This window comes from Pongo abelii, chromosome 19, assembly GCF_028885655.2.
Source record: "Pongo abelii isolate AG06213 chromosome 19, NHGRI_mPonAbe1-v2.0_pri, whole genome shotgun sequence".
NCBI classification, from domain to species: Eukaryota; Metazoa; Chordata; class Mammalia; order Primates; family Hominidae; genus Pongo; species Pongo abelii.
The window spans coordinates 51,636,104-51,659,255 of record NC_072004.2 but is presented as its reverse complement, the minus strand read 5'-3'; the positions used below and the strand labels follow the sequence as shown (position 1 = coordinate 51,659,255).

Here is a 23,152-nt window from a genome sequence, read left to right as displayed (position 1 = left end):
GGTGATTATTGTGAATTCATTTAACACGTTTGAGTGCCTACTGTGTACTTAGCACTTTTTTAGACACTGGAGATGCAGCTGTAAACAAGACCCCGCCCACTTCTTCACAGAATTTACCTCCTAGTGAAGGCTTTGAATAATAAACAAGTAAACAAATGCACACACACACACACACACACACACACACTGCAACTTTAGGTGGAGATGAGCACTCCATAGAAAAATAAGCGTAGAGGTTAGGGCAGCTTGAGGAAAAAGAGATTAACTTAGATAGGGGAATCAGGCAAGGCCTCTTCGAAATGGTAACATTTGAGCTGAATGAAGTGAAGGGGCAAGCATGTAAAAATGCGCAGAAAAAAAGAGCTCCAGGCAGACACCACAAATGCAGGAGTCCTGGAGTGGGATCTCTTCAGCCCTGGCACAGCTGAAGCTGAGCGGGTGATGGAGGGAGGAAGGAGGTGAGAACGGCGACACTAGCAGGGGCATAATCACATAGGGTCCTGTATGTCTCTGTTTTAATTTGGTTGTAATGGATTTGGAGAGTTTTGATGGGATTGACATGCTTGATGTCTCTTTGTAAGAGATCACTCTGGCGAACAGACCCTAGTGGGGCAAGGGTGGAAGTGGGAGACAGGCAAGGGCCACCTAAGGAGATCAGGGAGAGACAAGGGGGCCTGGGCAGGGACTAGGACAGTCCTGATGGGAGTGTGAGAAGAGGTCAGATTTAGGATGTATTCTGAGGGTCCCCTAGTAGAACTTATTGATGGACTGATGTGATGTGGAGAGAAAAATCAGGGATACTCTCAGCTCTCTCACTTGAACAACTGGTACCGGTTTTGGAAATGGAGAAGTCCATGGAGGAAGCAATTTTGATAGGATGAAATTAGGGCAAAATGAAGAGTTCCTATTTTAGGCACGTTGAATTCAAGAGGCTTATTATATATTTTAGACATGCATCTGTCCCTGCCGAAGAAGCACTGGATTTGTGAGTGAGCACTCAGTAGGGAAGACTGGACTATAGACAGAATTATAGGAACCATCGGCGTGTACACTTGACCTAAAGCCATGGGACTGGAGGAGATCACCCAGGAGTGAGCATAGATGAGAAGAGGCAAAGAATGAGGCCTGGGGCCCTCCAACACATAAATGTTGGGAAGATGAGTTGCCAGCTGAGGAGATGAGAAGTGGCCAGTGCCGTAGAAGAACCAGGAATGGTAGCATCCCAAACTCCCATGGAAAAAAAGGAGGGAGCGATCAGTTGTGTCAAAGACAGAGGTTGAAAAGTAACCATTGGTTTCAGCAGCATGGAGGGCATCGTGAGCTGGACACAGTGAGGTGTGAAGACAAAAGCCAGTCTGCAGTGATCTCAAGAGAGAATTGAGGGTGAGGAAGTGGAGACAGTGAGGATAGTTAAGTCACTTCTATGTCCATGAACTTATGTGAGATTCATTGTAGCTCTGTTAATTAGAAGTCATGATTATAATTCCGGTTTTACAGACGAGGGAAGTGTGGCCTGGAGAGGTAATAAGTAAGTTGGCCAGGGTCTCACAACAGCAAGGCTTGTGCTCTTCACCCCTATGTAAGAGAACTTCTTTCAACCCCCTCAACACAGGGAAATAAATGCCCTTTGCCACATAAAACTCTTTTCCCAAACGCAGAGCCGCTCAGGGGTGCTAGCAGGGGAAGCCAAGAGTGACCTAGCTTCCATAGGCTGGGTGTTTCCTTTGGGACATGCACTGAGTGAAGTATTTTACAAGTCTTCGTGCAGTTAGTCCTTTCAGTGATCCCATGAAAGAGGTATCATTATCTTCATTTTACAGGTGAGCAAACAGAGGCTCAAAGAGGCTAAGACATTTCTCTGAGGTCACACAGGTAGAAAGTGGTAAAATCTTGAGCGCAGATCTGCCTAACTCCCAGGTCGGTGCTCCCAACCATCAGAACACTCTGCTTCCTCACCCAGTGAAGAAGCTGGGAGAGAAAGAACAGCCGAAGGGGATAGATGATGAGGCCGCCCACCTCCCCCCTTGTCAGTGCCCTGACTAGTTACTGCTCTGGGGGCCCTCTCTTCACCTTCCCATAAACTAGGAAGTCAAGCAGCGGGGAGAGAACACTGTGGAAACAGGAGTTGGCTCACATCCTGCCTACACTTGTTCTAACTGAGGTCAGTGCTTGCTGTGGTCTTGTTTCCAGACTAGCGGGGCATTGTTGAACTCAGGCACAAACCCACTCAGAGATAACTTGCCAGCACCCAAGAGTTGAGAAGGAGGGAGAGGTATGTGCTCTGGAAGGGACAGATGGCAGTAGATGCAGAAGGATTCTTGGCAGCGAGAAGTCCCAGCCTGGTGTTCCTGACCTGTAATCCCCAAGGCCCTTGGGGCATGTCTGCCTTGACAGCAGGAAGTACTGGGATCAGACAGATACAAGTACAAATCCTGGCTTTAGCCTTATACCTGCATAACCTTGGGTTGTTATTATGGGTGCTTAAAAGTGGATATTGGAAGATGAACGTTGTTTAATGGGTTTGGAGTGAGAAAACCAGTCTGGAAGTCCAGCTCTGGAATTAATGATCTGTTTGAACTTGACCAGATCCATACCCATCTTTGAACCTCGGTTTTCTGCTTTGTAAATCAGGTATAAAAATAACGACCTTGCAGAATGGGTAAGAGGGTTCTCCAGGAAATGTAAGCTAGAAAAGCATCTGGGGTGCTGCTTGGAAAATGGAGGCATCAAAAAACACGGGTTCTGCATTCATTCATTCATTCGTTCGTTCATTCATTCTTTGTTATTTACTGAACATCTAATATAGCCCAGGCATTTGGCTAAGCCCAAAGGGTATGGGTGATTTGACAGGCCCCGAACTATTTGCTTTTTCCTGGGAAATAGGTGAGCAGGGAGTCTGTGTATCAGCAGGAGAATGGGAAACAGGGATCTGGAGCCCAGGCCCAAGAGGTAGGATGTGCTTGAGAGATGGTAGTAATCCTGAGACATTCTCTTCTCCCAGCCTCCTTTGCCTGCATGTAGACCAAGCACTGAGTTGGATATTGAAAGAGTCACTAGTCCGGGTCCAGTGGCTCACACCTGTAATTCCAGAACTTTGGGAAGCAGAGGCGGGCAGATCACGAGGTCAGGAGTTTGAGAGCAGCCTGGCCAACATAGTGAAACCCCGTCTCTACTAAAAATACAAAAAATTAGCCAGGTGTGGTGGCGTGTGCCTGTAATTCCAGCTACTTGGGAGGCTGAGGCGGGAGAATTGCTTGAACCCAGTAGGCGGAGGTTGCAGTGAGCTGAGACCACACCATTGCACTCCAGCCTGGGTGACAGAGTGAGATTCCATCTCAAAAAAAAAGAAAAAAAAAAGAGTCACTGGAAGGGGAGACAACTATCTCCTAAAGGATCACAGACGGGAGAGAAAACAGGGAGGGGGCTACCACTTTGAGTACTTGACTACGTACTAGGCATTCTGTTAGGCACGTTGAATATTTTGTGAGATGGAGTGGGATTTTCCCCATTTATAGATGAAGAAACTGAGTCTCCCAACAGGGAATTAACTGCCCAAGGTCACATACCAGGGGGTGATGAAGCTGAAAGTAGCTCAGGTCAGCTGGCGTTTCTTACCACTGTACAATGCCTCTAAAATAGCACTGCTCAGGATGTGTCCCTTTGACCCGAGCAGGGTGCACGCTAATTGCCCGGTTCAGTGCACACATCAGCAAGTGAAATGCTCTGAGAAGCCCTGCCCAGTGGCATTTAACTTTGTGTAATCCAGCAGTTCCCTCAACATATTTGACCAAGAAATCCTTCTCTCCCCTCACTCGTATGTCCTTGATACCTAGTGATATGGTTTAGATGTGTGTCCCTTCCAAATCTCATGTTGAAATACGATACCCAGTGTTGGAGGTAAAGCCTAGTGGGAGATATTGGATCATGGGGCCAGATCCCTTATGAATGGCTCAGCGCCATCCCCTTGGTGATAAGTGAGCTCTCACTCAAGTTAATTCACACAAGATCTGGTTGTTTAAGAGTCTGGGATCTCCCCTTTCTCTCTCTTGCTCTTTATCTCACCATGTGACATGCCTATTCCCCCTTTACCTTCTGCCCTGACTGTAAGCTTCCTAAGGCCCTCACCAGAAGCAGATGCTGGCACCACAACCTGCAGAGCCATGAGCCAATTAAACATATTTTCTTTTTAAGTTACCCAGCCTCAGGTATTCCTTTATTGTGATGCAAATGGACTAACACAAAAAACTGGTCCTGGGAGTGGGGCATTACTATAAAGATACTTGAAGATGGCCAGATGCAGTGGCTCACGCCTGTAATCCCAGCACTTTGGGAGGCTGAGGCGGGTGGATCACCTGAGGTCAGGAGTTCGAGACCAGCCTGGCCAACATGGTGAATCCCTGTTTCTACTAAAAATACAAAAAATTAGCCAGGCGTGGTGGCCTGCACCTGTAATCCTAGCTACTCAGGATGCTGAGGCAGAATCGCTTGAACCTGGGAGGTGGAGGCTGCAGTGAGCTGAGATCACACCATTGCACTCCAGCTTGGGCAACAAGAGCAAAACTCTGTCCCCCCGCCCTCAAAAAAAAATACTTGAAGATGCGGAAGCAGCTTTGGCAATGGGTAACAGGCAGAGATTGGGAGTTTGGAGGAACAGAAGAAGACAGGAAGATGAAGGAAAGTTTAGAATTTCTTAGAGACCTGTTAAGTGGTTGTGACCAAAATCCTGATAGAAATATGGAGAGTGAAGGCCAGGCTGATGAGATCTCAGATGGAAATGAACTGATTGGGAGCTGGAGCAAAGGTCACCCTCCTTATGCCCAAGCAGAGAACTTGGCTGCTTTGTGTCCGTATTCTAGGGATCTGTGGAAGTTTGAACTTCAGAATGATAGCCTAGGGTATCTAACGGAAGACATTTCTAAGCAGTAAAACATTCATGATGTGGCCTGGCTGCTTCTAACAACCCACAGTAGCTATGGAAGCAAAGGAATGACTTACATTTGGAATGTTGGAATTTACATTTAAAAAGGGAAGCAGAGCATAAAAGTTTGGAAAATTTGCAGCCTAACCCTGTGGTAGAGAAGGAATTCAAGTGGCCTATGGAGCAACAACTTGCTAGAGAGATTAGCTTGACTAAAGAAGGCTGCATGCTAATAGCAAAGACAGTGGAAAAAAGGCATTGAAGTATTTCAGAAATATTCTAGGCAGCCCCTCCCATTAGAGGCCCAGAGGCCTAGGAAGAAAATATGGTTTTGGGGGCCAGACCAAAGGCCCTGCTGCCCTGCACAGCCTTGGGACACTGCTCCCTGTATACCTGCTGCTCTAGCTTCAGCCCTGGCTCAAAGGGCCCCAGGTACAGCTCAGACCACCACTCTAGAGGGTGCAGTCTGTAAGCCTTGGTGGGTTTCATGTGGTGTTAAGCCTGCAGATGCACAGAATGCAAGAGTGAAGGAGGTTTGGCAGCTTCCACCTAGATTTCAGAGGATGTATCAGAAAGCCTGGGTGCCCAGGCAGAAGCTTGCTGCAGGGGCAGAGCCCCCACAGAGAACCTCCACTAGGGCAGTGCTGAGGGGAAATGTGGGATTGGAGCCCCACCCCCACACACACAGAGTCCCCAGCAGGATACTGCCTAATGGAGCTGTGGGAATGGGCCTGCCACCCTCTAGACCTCAGAATGGTAAAGCCACTAGCAGCTTGCAACCTCAGCATGGAAAAGCCACAGGAACAGAGCTGCCCAAGGCCTTGGGAGCCCACCTGGCACGCCAGTGTGCCCAGGATGTGGGACATGGAATCAAGGATTATTTTGGAGCTTTAAGATTTAATGCCTGCCCTGTTGGGTTTCAGACTTGCATGGGGTGTTACCCCTTTCTTTTGGCCAATTTATTTCTTTTGGGATGGGAACGTCTGTCTACCCAATGCCTGTACCACCATTGTATTTTGGAAGTAAGTATATAGTTTTTTTATTTTACAAGCTCGTAGGTGGAAGGACTTGCTCTTGAGTCTCACCTGAGACTTTGGACTTTGAGTTAATGCCGTAATGAGTTAAGACTTTCAGGGACTAGTGGGAAGGGATGACTATTTCTCAATGTGAGAAGGACATGAGATTTGGGAGGCCAGGGTGGAATGACACGGTTTGGATGTGTGTCCCCTCCAAATCTCATGTTGAAAGGTGATTCCCAATGTTGGAGGTGGGGCTCAGTGGGAGGTAATGGATCATGGGGATAGATCACTCATAAATGGCTTAGCATCATCCCCTTGGTGATGGGTGAGGAATTCATGCTTGAGTTAGTTCACGTGAGATCTGGCTGTTTAAAAGAGTCAAGGGCTAGGTATGGTGGCTCACACCTGTAATCCCAGGGCTTTGGGAGGCCAAGGCAGGCGGTTCACTTGAGTGCAGGAGTTTGAGACCAGCCTGGGCAACATGGCAAAACAAAAAAAATGCAAAAATTTAGCCTGTCATGGTGGTGTGCGCCTGTGGTCTCAGCTACTCTGGAGGCTGAGGCGGGAGAATTCATTGAGCCCAGGAGGTTAAAGCTGCAGTGAGCTGTGATTGTGCCACTGCACTCCAGCCTGGGTGACAGAACGGGACCCTGTCTCAAAACATAAAAAATAAATAAATAAATAAATAAATAAGAGCCCAGGGCAGGGCCTCCCCCTTCTCCCTCCTGCTCCCACTCTCACCACGTGATGCACCTGCCCCGTCTGCACCTTCCGCCATGATTGTAAACCTTCTGAGGTCTTCAGCAGAGGCAGATGCTGGCATCACGCTTCCTGTACAGCCCGCAGAACCACGAGCCTTTGAACCTCTTTTACCCAGCCTCAGATATTTCTTTATAGTGAAGCAAACAGACATCGCTATAAGCAATAAATCTGAACACGCCAGAAATGAATTTGAAATTCCTGTTGGAATATAAGACCTTAAAACAAAACCAAAAAAGCAGAATTGCCATCAGGTCTCTTTCAGAACTCACTTCTGACCCTTTGCCTTAGGAACAGAGTTTGTACAAACTGTCTTCACCTGGGGTACCTTCTGCTGTCAGGAGGCAGCACCTTTACCCTCATTTTACTTCACTGTGCCTTTCCCATTCCTCTTTCTCTTTCAGCTTGTTGGAAGAACGTTTCCTGAGTGGAATATGGCAAGTGAACTTATTTTTTACTCTTGTTCCTGACCACAAAGACAACAAGAGTGGCAGCAGTTACCATAGAATTTTAAAGATGGGTAGTGGAAGGCAAGTATGTGGAGTCAAAGACCAAAGCCTGAAGGTCCAGCACTAGAATTTATCATCTGTGTGACCTTGGGCAGGTCACTCTTCATCTCTGGGTTTTAGTTTATTTCTTTGTACTTAGGAGGTTGCAGTAAAAAGAAAACAATGAGACAATGTTCATGACAAGTATAAACTGTAACGTGCCACGTGAGTATTTTTCATCCCTACTGAGTGTAATAATCATCCTCGTGATCACAGAAATGAGTCTATTGCCAGACTCCTGAAATGTCTGGGGACATGGAGACAATGTCACAGCAGTTCTGGGAGGCCACTCATGCAGCTTCAAGGTCGGCTGGCCACTCTGTCCAATGGAGAGGAGAAGCCAGTGGGGGGCTGGTGCAGCGTCTCAGGGAGCATCTTAAAGTATTTTGATTAAGAGACCATTTCCTGAATTCAGAGGACTTGTTTCAACAAGCAACCATCAAAGTCAACTTGGGAAAGACAGGAATAATTAATCATGGTCCTGTCTGGGGCTGACCAAGCGGCAGATGGATTGATAAACCTTTCAAAGGGGAAGGTATTCCCAAGGAGGGCCGCTGCGCCTGGCTGCCCCCCTGATTGAGATTTGTGAGCACAGATAAATGTTTTCCCTGCTCACTACAAAGAGTGGGAACTCGCACGGGAGTTGAAGGGCAGGGTAGCGAGGGGTTGTCCTTTCATCTTCTATTGGGTGAGAGAAGAGTGGCAAAGCAGGTCCCACACACCTCTCCCTCTACCCCCGGCTCCAGAGCCCAGCTGCCCTGGTCGTGTGTGTGTTTCAGTGCCCAAGACACCAGTTACTTAATCTATGCAACCTTGCTGAATCCTCAGAAAAAGCAGATGTTACAACTCTCACTTTAAAGATGAAGAAATGAAGGCTCAGGGAGGTCAAGGTCACCAAGCGAATGGCAGAACCAGGAATAGAACCCACCTACTCCACTGCACTCTAGGGCTGGGAGGAGATCGGGGCAAAGGAAAGGATAGAGAACCCTGATCCCATGAAGGAACCTCCTGGGAAGCCCATGGCAGTGGATGAAGTTTGATTTGCAGGGCTCAGATGAAAAAAAGACCATCAACAAGACCAAATTCTGAGAGCTTCTGATGTGAAGTTCAAGGTTGTCACCTACTTATCTGGTAATCGATAGAGGCCAAACAGTTCCCACACTGCACAGACCCCAGCTACTAAAAGGTCTCATTGTGTTACTCTGGAATCATCACCTGTGTTCAGACATCTTGTCCTGTTTTCTAACTCTCGGTGTCTTCTTGCAGTCCAGCTGTCCAAGCTGCAACAATGAGCCTCGCCATCAGCTGCCTGTCTTTACTATTCCATCACCTCTATTCGGAGGTGAGACTTAGTCATCAACTGAAACAGTGACTAAGCCTCTGGATTCCCCACTTTCAGTGCACCAGGAAGTTGATTCTAAATTTCTTGATAAAACCCCAAGTGGATGCTTACCCCTGGAAAAGCCAGGCTGTCTATTGGGGAGTCCCCATGGGTTGACATAACTGGGTCATTCCCAGAGCTTGTGGCATTCTGGGTCCAGGGGAATCAGCCTCAGGACCTCTGACTTCCTACTCACTTTCTCCACTGACTACTCTGTAGATCCTCGGGGATCCCTCTTGCAAAGCATGAACCTCAGCAGGGGATCTGTCCTCCTGAGCCCTCCTTGGAAATACCTTTTCCATGGACCATTGATCATTCTATTAGGGAACACTCAATCTCAATGCCTAAGCGCTCTATGTCATCCAGTCTCCAGCAACCTATCAAACTTCTGTCCTTGTTTAGTGCTCTTCCTGGGGAATCTGGGGGAGCAATAAGCCCTTTCAGCCTGTGGCCCCTTTTTTTTCACCCTGGGACCTTAAGGATTCCCTTTTCAAATAACAGGGAGCCTCAGAAGGACCTAATTTCTGGCCGAGTCCATGCTTGCTGCAACCTGTGCACATCAATAGCCTTAGTCACATCCTGCCCACACCCCAACCCTCACAAATCCTGCTGGCATTACCTGTTTACTTGAAGACATGTTGGTGAGTGTACTGATGCTGCTGGTATCTGTGACCACCATTGCAGATGGAAACCGGGAGGTGTGAGAATACTGGGGGGGTTCCTGCTTGTGTGCGTACACTGGAGAGACAGAGTGAAGACAGAATCAACGTGCATACACAGGCACAGACACAGGTACAGAGCCCCCATCCCACACCACAGCTCCCATCTCCTCAGGTAGATAAAAGGGCTGGTGGATATAGTGGGGATTTCTCATATTAGTTGTCCATAAGATTCATGTAAATTCCAAGTCACATGACCAACTCCAGAAAGCATGTGGATGCTTGGCTGTGAGGCCGTGTTCAGCCTGCTCTCAGAACACGGGGCCTACCAGGGAGGCCTCCGGTACGGAACGGGGGTGAAGGTCACTGGCCGTTGCCTCAGCTTGCCCTTCTCATGCAGGGAGGCAGGTTATTTCCTGGTCCAGGGCACCATGGGCTCTCTCTTCGTGGGCGGCCAGGCCTGCTGGGCCTCAGCAGCCCACAGGTCGCTGGTGACCACTCTCTGACTATCCCACCCAGGCCTCGCCACTGAGGAAGCCTGGCCAGGTGAAGGGATAGGGGTAAGTCGGGAGCACATTGCCAGGCTCTGGGAGGAAGGGAAGTGGGGCACATGTGGTCTCAGACTCCGCTACAGGCTGTGGCAGATTTTCAGAAGCCACTAAAATGTGATTGGAATGTGAGATGGTGCTCAGAAACCAGCTCCACAGGCCTGAGTGGGGATTGAGCCCTGAAGATAGAAGGCTGGACTTGGCTGTTCTCCCCCAAACCCACAGCTTATCCGATGCAGCTAGGGAAGAAACACAAACCTTTCACCATCATTGCCTTCTAGGAGTCCCTTTATAAATAATCTTTATAATTTTTATGCTTACCAAATGCAGTTTACCCCTATGTTTATTTCATATTCGTAATGACCCTAAATGCATACTATTTCCATTTTATGGATGTAGAGATTGGGCTTAGAGTGGCTAAGTAACTTGCATTAGGCTACATAGCTGGTAAGTATCACAGCCAGGATTTAAATCCAGGTCTGTCTGATCTAAGACTAGTGCTTTATACTGAACACTTCCTTGGGGTTTCTGAAGCAGAGAAGCCATGATTCCTCCCCAAACTCCTGTGTCAGGGGCTATAGCCAGACCTGGCCAGAGGATTGGAAGCCTGGGACTCAGGATGAAAGGCAGAGAAACAGAGGATGGGATTGGATGGGAAATAAGTTGTCGAAAGGTAGGCTTGGGGTAGGTATAGAAATTGGATATGAGAAACAGTCTGTGTGCAGGGATGCAGAGGTGGCAGGGAGGAAGAAACTCTAATGCCCAGGATGGCGTGCCACTGGTATTTTTCACTTGTGTTCATGGTTCTTGATTAGAGGTGTTTGGGGTGTATAAATTGGAGGACACGGGACTCTAGAAGATTCTTCTCTTTTAGGGAAGGCAAACAGGATGCAAATTAGATGCCAACTGTGATCATTTGATAATGGCTGCTTGGAAGTTTAGATTGCAAAGGCTAAGTTGAGGTTCACCGGGAAAAGGTGCTGGTGGTTTATGGATGCGATCTTTTCCAGAGGTGTTGGAATGGGAAATTGGTGGTGTGTGTTCCACATGCTGTCTGGCTCCAATTCCCCTTCATCTATAGGCCAATTCCCCTTCATCTTCAAACCCTTCCCTGGGAATCTCAGGGGTAGAGAAGAGGACTAGAAAAGGTACAGCAATACTCAAGAGTTATGCTTGAGAAATTGTCTTGGTCGGTTGATCATAGGCAGGCAAAAGTGACCAAGCCAATAGACTTCCGAGAAAGTTCAGACCCAGAGAGGGAAAGTGGTTGGCCACTGAGGGTCCTTGGTGCTCCCTCCCTCCACATGCCCATGTCCTTACTGTGTGAGTTCTGCAGCTGAGTCACAGCTGCCATGAAGGGCTGCTGGGCCATGTGGCTGCCTGGGCTCTGCTGCATGAGGGGCTGCTGGTGAGGGCTGTGCAGCTGCTGGGAGAACTGGACGGGCTGCAGGGCTGCCAGGCTGCCAGCCACACTGTTGATGACAGGGACACTCTGTGCTTGGGAGGTGTTGAGGCCTGTGGGAGCAAGAGGAAAAGGTCAGAGACAGCTCCTGGGATAAGGAGAGGTGGATGGATGTCATCATTTGAGCCCCTGCTCAATGTCCCAGTCATGGGCTGAGCCTGTTACATAGGAGATTGCATGGGAGGCAAATGTAAAGAAACGGAGACTTGGAGATATTAATTTACTTGCTCAAGTTCCACAATGAGTTGTGGGTTGGAGATGGGCATTAAACAGATCTGATTAAAGCCTGAGAGTCTCCCAAAGTCATCCTGTGACCTCCCAAACTTAGCTCTCTTGAGGTTGCCAGGGCTTTGGAAAAGCTGGCTCTACTTGCCCACTCCATCCATGCCAGGCTGTGAGAGAGGCTTGCCCTGTTGCCGGCAGGGCAGAGTTAAAGATGTCCACACTGAGGCACAGGTTATTGCCCAGATCGGTCTGTCCAGTAGAGGGCAGGAGTGTGCAGGGACCCAAATTTTGACTGAAAACAACTTCCAGAGTTCCGGGAGTATGAAGTCGGGAGACCCTTATTTAATAGACTGTACAAAGACCCCGAGAGAGGTCAGGTGCCAACTCCCTTGACTGTAACAGAGAGGGGAGAAAACACTGGAACTCAGCCAGTCTGTGAGGTAGGCATATCTTATCTGGCAACATAGGGCTTGTGGCACTAAAAGGACCAGGTTTTAGAAAGAGGAAGCAGTACATTAAAGGTTGACTCTTGGCATTTATAGTGGGTCTCCCCATCTTTCTGTTCTGGGGATGTCAGGGCCTCTGTGACTTGGAACTGTGTATCCTGAGGCCTCTTTAGAACCCGGGCCAGCACTCGGAGGATTGGATCCCCTGGTACCCATGCTCTATCTCCTCCCTGAGAGCGACACGGAGGAAGACAGCTAAGGTAGGATCAGAGTGGGGACAGGACGATCAGGAGAGAAGACACCTGGACCTGCTTCCTGGGGTCGACTATGTTCCCGTGTTCTTGCTTTCTGGGAAGTTGGGGGAAGAATGGGATGAAGAAGGAATCCAGAAAAAGGTCTGTTTTAGGTAGATGTGGAAGGGACACCTAGAGAGGCTTTCCTGAAATGGAGACGGTTTCATAAGCAGGTTTGTGGGAAGTCATCAATGGAGATAACGCGGAGTCCTCAACAATTGCCTACTCAGAGCTTTAGCTGATACCATTATCAGAAACTTAAAAGGCGAGACCCCTGAGCAGAAAGGACAGGGGGAGAATCCTGCTTCTGGCTCTCCTGGGTGGGGGCTGGGGGTGCGACCCTCTGATCACCCTCAGAACAGCACTGTCTCCAGTTCCCCAGGGGGCTCAGCGTCTCCTCAAGCCAGCATCTCACCAGATACCCTGATGACTGTGTTTCCCTTTCCTACCTCCTGCTTATGGTCTCAGTCTCCCAGGAAGCTCCATGAATGTGCTGTTTTTGAGAAATCTCTGAGAGCACTGCTGCTGCTCTTTTTGTGAAACTGCTGCCCAGAAAAGCAAATGATCCTGTCTAGAGTAGATGACATTTGAAGGCATAGTTCTGAAACCTGCGTGTGCTTCAGAAATCATCTGGGGGAGCTCTTTAACAAATATACATTCCTGGGCCCCACCCAAGACCTAATGAGTCAGAACCTTCAGAGGTGGGGCCCAGGAATCTTATTTTCAATGCAGTCTGTGATCCTGATGTGCCTCAATTCCAGGATTGAGAGACTCTGATGTCATTCCAGCTCCCTCAGTGGGTAAGTCTTGACCTTTTCATCTGTTTCTGTTTCTGGGCACTGGTTCTTGCTTGGGAAGTATGCTATCCAGTCCAGGGAAGAAATGAAGAAGAGAATAGGATGAAGAGGTGAGAATGAGTAGAGAATAAGGAATTGGCCCTGCCAAATAATTTGTTACCACCTTCACCACGGGCTTCTGCAATTCTGAGGCAGGGCCCGTGGTACTCAACACATCAGTCAGTTAAATGAGGATGCCTGCAACCAATTTCTCATCCTAACACTCCATAGTGTAGGACCTCTGTGTCTCAGCAGTTTTCTGGTGATTCTCACCATTTCTCATGCTCTGTCTACCCCAAGTGTACACAGATATGTACACACACAGCCATCCTTCTAAGGTCAGTGTGCACTCTGGTGTAGCCCATCTGAATAGAAGATTAAGGAGCATCATGAGATGATAGAGAAATATATGAGTAGAGGAAATCAGAAAGAACAAAATGGAAAGATACAGACTAGACCCAGGGAAAATTTTAATTCAGATAGTGTATGTATATATATATATGTATATATGTATATATAACTGTATGGTAGTGAAAGCTTAGAATAGAAAGAAAGAAGTTAAGTGGGACAGTTTGTTTATTATTTTGGTTGCAGAAATAAGTGGAATATCTTCCCCACAGACCTTTTAATCAAATCTTCTAAATGGCAAACAAGCTGGTTTTAGGTATATCTCATTCCAAATTCTGGTATTAGTATAATTACCATATTCCATATACCAGAGGGCCCAGTCAAAAGGCAGTACATTTAAAATGATCATTTATATTGTGAGTTCTCTAAATGCTTCCCCATTCCCATTTTCCTCCTGCCAAAATAATGCACTGTGTGTCAGTTTCCAAGCAGCTAAGGATAGAGTGAGAGCCACACATATTCAATAAATTTGTGTGCCTCCAATGGGCCCAGCCCTGTTCTGACCTCAAAAGAGCGTAAGTCATTCTCTTCAGAAGTGAGAATCCAAGTTCCAACCCTAGCTAGAGCAGATTTAGGGAGAGAAGAGGGAAGAAAGAAAAAGGCAGAAACAAAACAAAGAGGTGGCCAGCATGAGCCCTAGACACAAGGAAGGTAAGGGGACAATGGAGCGATACAAGGTTGAAAGAAAGATGACCAATGTGTTACCCTTAGACCTCTCCCAAGACATCCAGCAATACATCCAAGGGTCACAAGGGTGGTCTTGAGAAACAATGACACCTGAGCTGTCATGGTGAAGCTGAAAATATGCTGAATACTCATCAACATTAAAACTCTCAAAGAGATATCCACAACCACAGTTCCCTTCAGCCTTCTCATGCCTCAAGATGACCCATGTATGGGAAGGCACAGGCTTGCTGTTGAATATGAGCTTCCTGGAGCTGGAGGGACCTGATCCATCTCCGTGTCTTCAGGCGTGTGATGTGCCAAAGCAAGCTATTTCTCCTTAAAGTTTTCAAAGCTCTCAGATACAATGGCAGTTTCCCTCTGGGTCCTCCCTTGGTGTATTTTCACTGCTGGCCAAGGAGATTTCATATACCACACAAAATTCCCCATTTAGAAGGAAACCTGTCATTCTTACTTCATCATCACCAAACAGAAAGAACCTCCTGAAAAATCTACCACCTACTTAGTGATAGCAATGAACTCAAAACAAAGTGTAAGCTACGATGTTATACATATTCATGCTTTAGAGATTTACAAGCATGTTCATATTCACTGTCATTTGATCACTTCAACAACCTATTTTATAGATGAGGACATTGAATCTCCTAAAGGTTCAATGATTTGACCCAGGATGCACAGCTGCTAAACTGTGACCAGGATCCAAATCCATTCCACAATTTTCTCTTGTTTTAGGCTAAACAATCCAAATATTGGATTTAAGGAGACAGATGAAAAACTAAAGAAGTTAAACCAAATCTACTAGTTATGGGTGAGTTTGAAGGAGACCTACAGTTATTTTTCACCACATTAATTTGCTTCCCATTCTTCTTCTCCCTGCCCCCAAGTTTTCCAACCAAGAATGGAACTTACTTTGTGCAATTGCCATGACTCCAGAGAGGGGTGTCATGATGAGGTTTTGAGATTGCTGGGGATTATGGTGGGAGAGGCTGTGGATATTCGTCAAGGTGCTGACTGGGGGCAAACCTCCTCCCGAGACTGAGATCTGATGGGGAGAAAAAAACAAGAGAAACATGGGTGGACTTGGACCACAAAGAGCAGTTTCCAACATGATGTGACTTAGCGATTCCTTGGCATGGCTAGTTCTCAAATTCATTCCTTCATTCACTCAATAACAATTATTGGCTGGGCGCAGTGCTTCACCCCTGTAATCCCAGCACTTTGGGAGGCCAAGACAGGAGGACTGCCTGAGCTCAGGAGTTCAAGTCCAGCCTGGGCAACATGGTGAAATCCCATCTCTACAAAAAAAGAAAAAAACACAATTATTAAGTGTCTACTGTGGGACAGACACTATTCTAGGTGCTGGGGATAGAGCAGTAAGTAAAACAGACAATGATCCCTGCCCTCATCGTGCATCTATTGTTGACTGTCTGAGTTACTAGCCAGCTTCAGAAATTACTAAGGGTTAGGGGAGATTAGCCATTATAAGGTTTCTCTACTTTTTCCACATCTCCAGTACACATTACAACATTTTTTTCTTTTTTCTTTTTTGGTCAAGGATCCTATATTGTAATCACCATTATATTTTAATGACAGATTAGTATGAGAAAGCTACTGATTTTTGTGTATTTTCTTTGTACATGACCACTTCATTGAATCCTACTAGTGTCTTTTCCTCATTGATTTTTTTCCAAGTATGTAATTGTAATACAAGCATCTGATGGTAACAGGTTCTTTTCCTTGCTAGTACTGATATGTCTACATGTCCTATTGTATTGCTTAGAACTTATAGTGTTAAACAATAACAGTTGTAATAGATGTGCTTATTTTGCTTCTGATGTTATCAGAAATGTTTCCAATGTTTTCCCATTAACTCTAATTGTAATTATAAGGGCACAATCAGTTTTATACACACCTACACTTTTTCCATGATAAATTAGTTTACTACTTATAGTTTCAAAATAATTTTTTTCTTTTTTCGAGGTGGAGTCCAGCTCTGTTGCCCAGGCTAGAGTGCAGTGGCGTGATCTCTGCTTACTGCAACCTCCGCCTTGTGGGTTCAAGCAGTTCTCCTGCCTCAGCCTCCCGAGTGGATGGAACTACAGGCACCCACCACCATGCCTGGCTAATTTTTGTATTTTTAGTAGAGACGGGATTTCACTGTGTTGGCCAGGCTGGTCTTGAACTTCTGACCTCAGGTTATGTGCCCACCTCGGCCTCCCAAAGTGCTGGGATTACAGGTGTAAGCCACTGTGCCCAGCCTCAAAACAATTTTTAAAGTTATTATTAAGAAAGGACTGGCCCCTCTTATTCTGAACCCAGGCATGCTTGAGAGCATCAGGAACCCTGAGAGGTGCTTTAGGGTTAGGATACACCAGATGTCTGAGTAACTCAACTTTCTGTCTTCCATCTTTCACTCCCCAGAGCTTTTCGGACTATAGGTCTCCCACCAGTACCCAGATAAGATGCTGTCTCCCACCTGCCCTTCTGGTCAACTCCATAGCCTCCAAGGTTAATTTGAAAAAGAAAGAAAGCAAAAACCAAACAGGTTTGTTTGTGTTTTTAAAATAAGCATCAAGAAATGAGTTAGGGGTCACATGACCAAGAAGGAATTCTGACCACATCAAACAAGAGAGAACCAGCCTGTTTGCTGGACTTGTTTTTCAAAATGCCAGTCATTAAAAAAAAAAAAAAAAAAAAAAAAAAATCCACAGCCTGCCCTCAGACTGAATCTCTTGGGTAATGTAGTTCCTTTGGAGAAAGTCAACCAAGTGACAGTAATTTCTCTGATATTTCAGCATTTGGTTAATGGTATAAGAGAAGTGTGGAGGCCAATGATAAGAATAATTTAAATGTGTGTGACTTTAGGACTTGTAAAGTGCTTTCACTGATTGTCCTTAATAGATAATGACACAAGTAGGGCAGGCATTATTACTATCAGTCCCTATATTACAGATTAAGAAACTGATCTTCAGAAGAGTTGAGACTATTTCTATGTCACTTGACTCATAAGTGAAAAAGCCAGAGTTAAAATCCAGTTTTGCTGGAGCTTAAATCTTATCCACTTACTAAGTTTGGGCAACCTTGATCAAGTTACTTCCCATCCTAAAATGCAACCATTATTTTTTAATTTTTTTTTTTTTTTTGAGACAGGGTCTTACTCTGTCGCCAAGGCTGGAGTGCAGTGGCATGATCACAGCTCACTGCAGCTTCGAACTCCTGGAATTAAGCGATCTTGTCACCTCAACCTCTGGAGTAGCTGGGACAACAGGCATGCGCCACCATGCCCAGCTAATTTTTTTATTTTTTGTAGAGACAGGGTCTTGCTGTGTTACCCAAGCTGGTCTTGAACTCCTGGGCTCAAGCAATTATCTTTCCTCATCTCCCAAAGTAGTGGAATTACACGTGTGTGCCACTGTGCCCGGCTACAACCATTACTTTCTATTTGGCTCCTGGACTGATGGAAGCTAGGGCACTGCTAAGGATATCAGTGGTGATCCTAACATGATAATTTGGAGAGCCTGAATTATATTAATGGTGTCATTTATGGTCTCTTCACTATGCTAGGTTCTTTATATACCTATAATCTATATAACCTTATAGAAACCCTATTTCTATAGATAAGGATACTGAAATTTAGAGAAGTTAAGAAGTGTGCCCAAGTGGTAGAACTGGAATTGAAAGCAGGCTATCTACCACCACGGCCTGAGCTTTTCACCATTAGGACATACTGCTTGATACTGTGAAAGTATCCAATATGTGCTTTTCTTTGTTCTTTCTTTCTTTTTTTTTTTTTTTTTTAAGAGTCGACATGCACAGACTACAACCCTAAACCTGGCCAGTTTTTTGTCAATGCGTGACATTTGAGCATGGGGGTGGGTAGGGGCAGACAGTACAACAGAGAGTTCAAATGGATTGGCTTTATTTCCAAAACCAGTCCTTGGGGAAAGATTTCAAGGCACGTCCTACTGAAAGTCAGCATGCAGAGATTGTCATTCCTAGAACAGGGCTGACCCAAAGAACAACAGTGCTACAAGCAATCTTCACACCAACCCTATGACGTAGGCATCATTAACCCCCATTTTACAAATGAAGAAACTGAGGTTAAGCAATTTGTCCACACTACTGCTGGTGAATGACCGAGCCAAGACATGCACATACTGGTTCCCTTCCCTGCATTCCTTTTTAACCATACTCCACTCTTGCCTTGGGGGACCAAGATCCATGATGGCATGTTATTATATTAACAAGAAAACAGACTCTTGAATTTGGGCCTCTGATGATAGTGACACAGCACATGCACTAGGGTGTTGGAGACAAGAGAAAAGCCAGACCCTGCAAACAAGCTTCCAGGTGTTTGCTAACGTTGAGGTGTGCAGTCTTGGTCAATCATCAATCCAGTAACACACTGCCCAGTTAAAGCACTGCGATCAGAACAGGAAGCAAAAAGCGTGTCCACAGGCTGCATTTAGAGCGGCCCTGGCCTGGGTGAGGCAGCTTGCCTCTTAGAAGGAGGAGTGGCAGCTCAGTAGGAAAACCCAAGGACCTTCAAGCAATAAGAGCTGAGATCTGGAAGGTTTTTCCACACTGAGAAGTCAAGACTTCTTCCGTAACACCCCCTTCTCCATGGAAGCCTGGGTAATCCTTAACCCTAACTTGTTTGGGACACTCTTGAGAAGTCAGAAAGACTTGTCTGTGCCTCTCACAGGTAACTGACACAAGTGGTTCTTCATATGGAGAAGAATCTTTCTTAAGGGATAGGTGGGCGTAGGAGAAGGGGGCTGCAAAATGCCTCCCCCAGGAATGCCCTTTCATTTTTGTTTTCAGAGACCACGACCAGGGCGAGCAGCTCAGGTCCTCTGAAACCAGAATTGGCCGGGTCAGTGCTCCCCTCAGAAACCACACTTTGTTTTTCCTCCAGGGAGCCAGGGACTTGATCACCTGTGACTCACTGTTTCTGTGTTGCCTACACAGCACACACGTCAAGATCTAAAATGGCCTCTGCACCCTGTTGCCCTCACCCATCCTGGCCCCCACTCTGGGAATGTGTGCAGCCCCACCTTCAGCATGAAAGTCAGGAACCTGCGGCTCCTCCCTCCCCTGAAAAACAGAGCATGACCCAAAGAATAGAGCTTTCCATTCTCTACCCTTGCCAGTGTCGTAATGCTCCTGTTCTCCCATAAGCCACTCTCTCCTGCACTTGTGTTGCTACAGGATCAGAACCTAATCCTAATTAGAACCTAGTTTTATTTATTTTATTATTATTATTAATTATTATTTTTTGAGACACCCGAGTCTCACTCTGTTGCCCAGGCTGGAGTGCAGTGGTGTGAACTCGGCTCACTGCAACCTCCACCTCCCAGGCTCAAGTGAGCTTCCCGCCTCAGCCTCCCGAGTAGCTGGGATTACAGATGCATGCCACCATTCCTGGCTAATTTTTTTTTTTTTTTTTTTTTAATAGAGATGGTGTTTCGCCTTGTTGTCCAGGCTGGTCTCAAACTTTCTGGCCTCAAGTGATCCACCTGCCTCAGTCTCCCCAAGTGCTGGAATTACAGGTATGAGCCACTGCACCTGGCCTAGAATCTAGTTTGATGTAGAAAATTCAAATTCAAATTGTCCATTCTTCACAAAGTGTGCTAAACTTGCATCTGGGTGTGGAGCTGTGGTTACAGATATAGAAAACTTCATTTAATGAGAATGATATTGACATTAACACGACAACAACAACAATACTGCAATTTATTGACTATTTCCTATGGCAAACACTGCACAGTATTTCTCAAATGTTATCACACTCATGCCCCCACCAAGTCTATTGTTACCGCCCCCATTTTATAGATGAGGAAGAGATCATAAGTAGTCGAGTAACCTGCTTAGGCTACACAGATATTAAGAGCTGGAGCTGGGATTTGAACCTGGGCAATTGTAACTTCAAAGTTGGTGTTTCTCCCTCCCTAAGCATCGCCCCACCCCATCTACCATTTGTGCTGTGATCTTCGCTGTCATGGCGCCCCATGTCTTTCACTGTTCCATTCAAGAAGCTTCTCCCCATCGCCTCCTGTCCACCACATCCTGACTTGCTAATGACTCTTCTTGTGAGTACCAAGGGGATGGTAAGGAGGAAGAGGGGGCTTGTGTCAAAGTGAGGTGCTCTCTAAGTTAAAAAATTGGCTTTGGAGGCCTTGGGGGTAGGGATGAATGAACATTTTATCAACACAAATGTCATTGGCAAGCCCCAAAACAAACAGTGTCCCACCGGGCTTGCTCCTTTATGAGGCATTCAATCAATAAAAAGAGAGCAGAACTCTGTCAGATTTATTGGCTGGGTTCAAACCGAACACCTCTTCTACCCGCCAAAGGCTGGGTCACCAGCACTACCTCTCCTTTCCAACTCTGGACAGCCCTCATTTTCCCCTATGGGGCTACAATGGTTCATTGTTTGAGGCAGGCCTTGTGAGAAGTTGTGTTTGTTTTGCCTCTTATCTTATCAGCTCCAGAGCGACAATGGCCCAGGTGTACTCACCATTTTACCATCAGGTGAGAGGAGATTGTGGCCTGGGTCCAGGCTGGCTGGGGAGACTTGCTGTAAAACCGACTGGCTGGTCACCATGGCACTGTTGCCATGGTGACTGATTGTTGAGGAGGAAGTGACCTCATTGTTTCCCTGCTGGCTGTAGCGCACTCCTGCAAAACAATACAAACCCAATAGGGAACATTAGTGCCACCAGGGCCCTGGAACAATGACTCGGCACCTCTTGTTTTCAAGGGTGGGTAATAAGAAAATAAAGTTGCCTTCTCCTCCCCTGTCCACCCACAAGAAATATCGGCTGCTTTTCTCCAGGGTAAATATGGCATGTTATCTATTTAATCCTAGAATGTAAGCTCCATGAGGGCAGGACATTTTTATCTCTTTTGTTTTGTTCACTGACGTATCCCCAGTGCCTTGGCACTGAATAGCCACTCGGTAAACTTCTGATGAATAAATGAATGACTGGATGGATTCTGTTTGTTATTGCTTCCGCACAGTTCTTTGAGGATTTGGGGGTTGAGACTAGCCTTCTGTTACTGGCTGGAGTATTTCTTTTATTCTTTAAAATGCCTTCTAGAAATGTTTCCCTGGCATCTCTCGTGGTGCTGCAAAGTATAAGTAGACCCATGTGACGAAGAAGAAGCCCTTGTCCAGTGACCCTTGAAAGAGCCATAGCTTAGGCATCAGTCTCTGTGTGCCACCTTTGTGGCCAGGCCCAAGAGGTCAGGGGCACAGACACAGGCAGAGCAGGACAGGGATGAGGCTGCGTCTAGGAGCTAGGCTGTAGAACTCACATTCCTTTGCTGGGGTCCCATTTGGCTGCCTTCCAGGGCACAGGGAAAGGTGCGTCTGCCGGGAGGTGGGGCAGGCAGCACCACACACAGGCAGATGTGGATGCTTAGTAAACCACTGGAGTTTGCTCGCAGGGGAAGGGTAGAACAAAACATGTTTACAACCTCACTGCTCTGACCCTCCCTCTTGCTCAGGAACCAAAATGGAGGTCTGCTCTCAGGAAAGAAAAGTTCTGGACAGAGATCAGGCAACTGAAGGAAGCCAAAAGAATGCCTGGGTCCAGTTTGCAGATGGAAGTCCTGCTTGATGTGCCCATGAAACAGTCAAGGACAAGGTTGGGGGTACATGGGGCATCTCACCCCTAAGCTCAGTGCTTAGAAAGACAGTGTTCTTGTTTTTTACTTTGGATTTGACAAAAAGGTTTGGAGGACCCTGTCCTGCAGAGACCAAATGCTCTAGGCATGGAATCATCTGGATAAGTGGACCAACTCTTTGGCTGCACGTCTTCCTTTGCCCAGTTTCCCAAGATGAACCATCCCTGTATACTGATTCTGTTGTTGCTCTTTCATCTACCCACCCCCTGCCCTAGCTAGAGCCCCACCTTCCAGAGGAGGCTACGAAGTTTCCCCAGGGGCCAGACACACTACCATAATCAGTGTCATAATCTGCCTCTAATTCACTAAGATGAAGTTTACCAAGATGAGACTAGATGAACCCCAAGCCAGTTTTCCTTGGATCTTCCTAAGGACATTACCTAAGGCTGATATGACCTAGAGCTTAAGAGGGCTGGGGAAAAAAAAACAAAACAAATGCTAAAGCTGGGTTCTAACCTTCGAGACCAAGTATGTAGTGGCTTGATGCTTGCTCTATGAGTTTTTCTACTGGCCATTTTCCCCATTCTTTGAATCAAGGAGCTGCTAGTGGGGGTGTTGGTGACAGTGGGATGGCGCTGGAATTGGTGTATTGGTTTAAGGCACTACATTTTTTGGGAAGAACAGAAATCATGAAGTTAAAAGGAGGAACAGCGTCCAGCTCCCCAAGTCAACAGCCGGTGCCCAGGCCCCTGTCCTCCTGTGCACCTATTTGGAGCCCCCACGTCTCCTGTTTGCCATCGATGCCATCCCATTGGATTAAATGAGGCCTTCTTTCCTCACTCACATTTGCCACCCAGTTCCCAGCAGGATGCTTCCAACAGTTCAAAGTGTTGTTACATGAAAGAAGAAAGAGATTTGAACCTTATGAGCTCTGAAGGCAGAGCTAGGTCCAATGGAAAACAGGGAGGCAGATTTCAAATAAATAAAAGGAAGAATTTTCTATCAAGGAGGGGCAGTGGGAAGACTATGGACTCTGCAGCTAAACCAACTCAGGTTCAAATTCTGATGCTGCTCTTAATAGATCTGTGATCATGGGAAAATTACTTTCCCTCTCTGTGCCTTTGTTTCCTCCAGAAAAATGGAGAGAATGCATCCTCAACAGGGCTGTTTTCGGATTAGAGGTAACATCTATACAGTTTCTTGCAAAATGCCATATAAATGGCAACTATGGGTGGGGATGCTGTGGGGAGGAAGCTGGTATAGGAATGGACCCCAAGTATTTGCCCTAAGATCCTAGAATTCTAGATGGTTTAGGACAGATTCTAAACGCTGAA

General features: G+C 46.5%; 1 protein-coding gene across 2 annotated transcripts in view; it reads right to left on the bottom strand.

The window, feature by feature from the left end:
• Positions 1–23,152, bottom strand: part of HNF1B (HNF1 homeobox B) — a 58,951-nt gene that overhangs the window by 3,455 nt on the left and 32,344 nt on the right. Inside the window, 4 exon segments of one of the 2 annotated variants that reach the window (NM_001131325.1) lie at positions 9,245–9,363; positions 11,153–11,347; positions 15,096–15,228; positions 20,707–20,867. In NM_001131325.1, coding sequence (NP_001124797.1) covers positions 9,245–9,363; positions 11,153–11,347; positions 15,096–15,228; positions 20,707–20,867 — 608 coding nt within the window. 2 annotated transcript variants of the gene reach the window in all.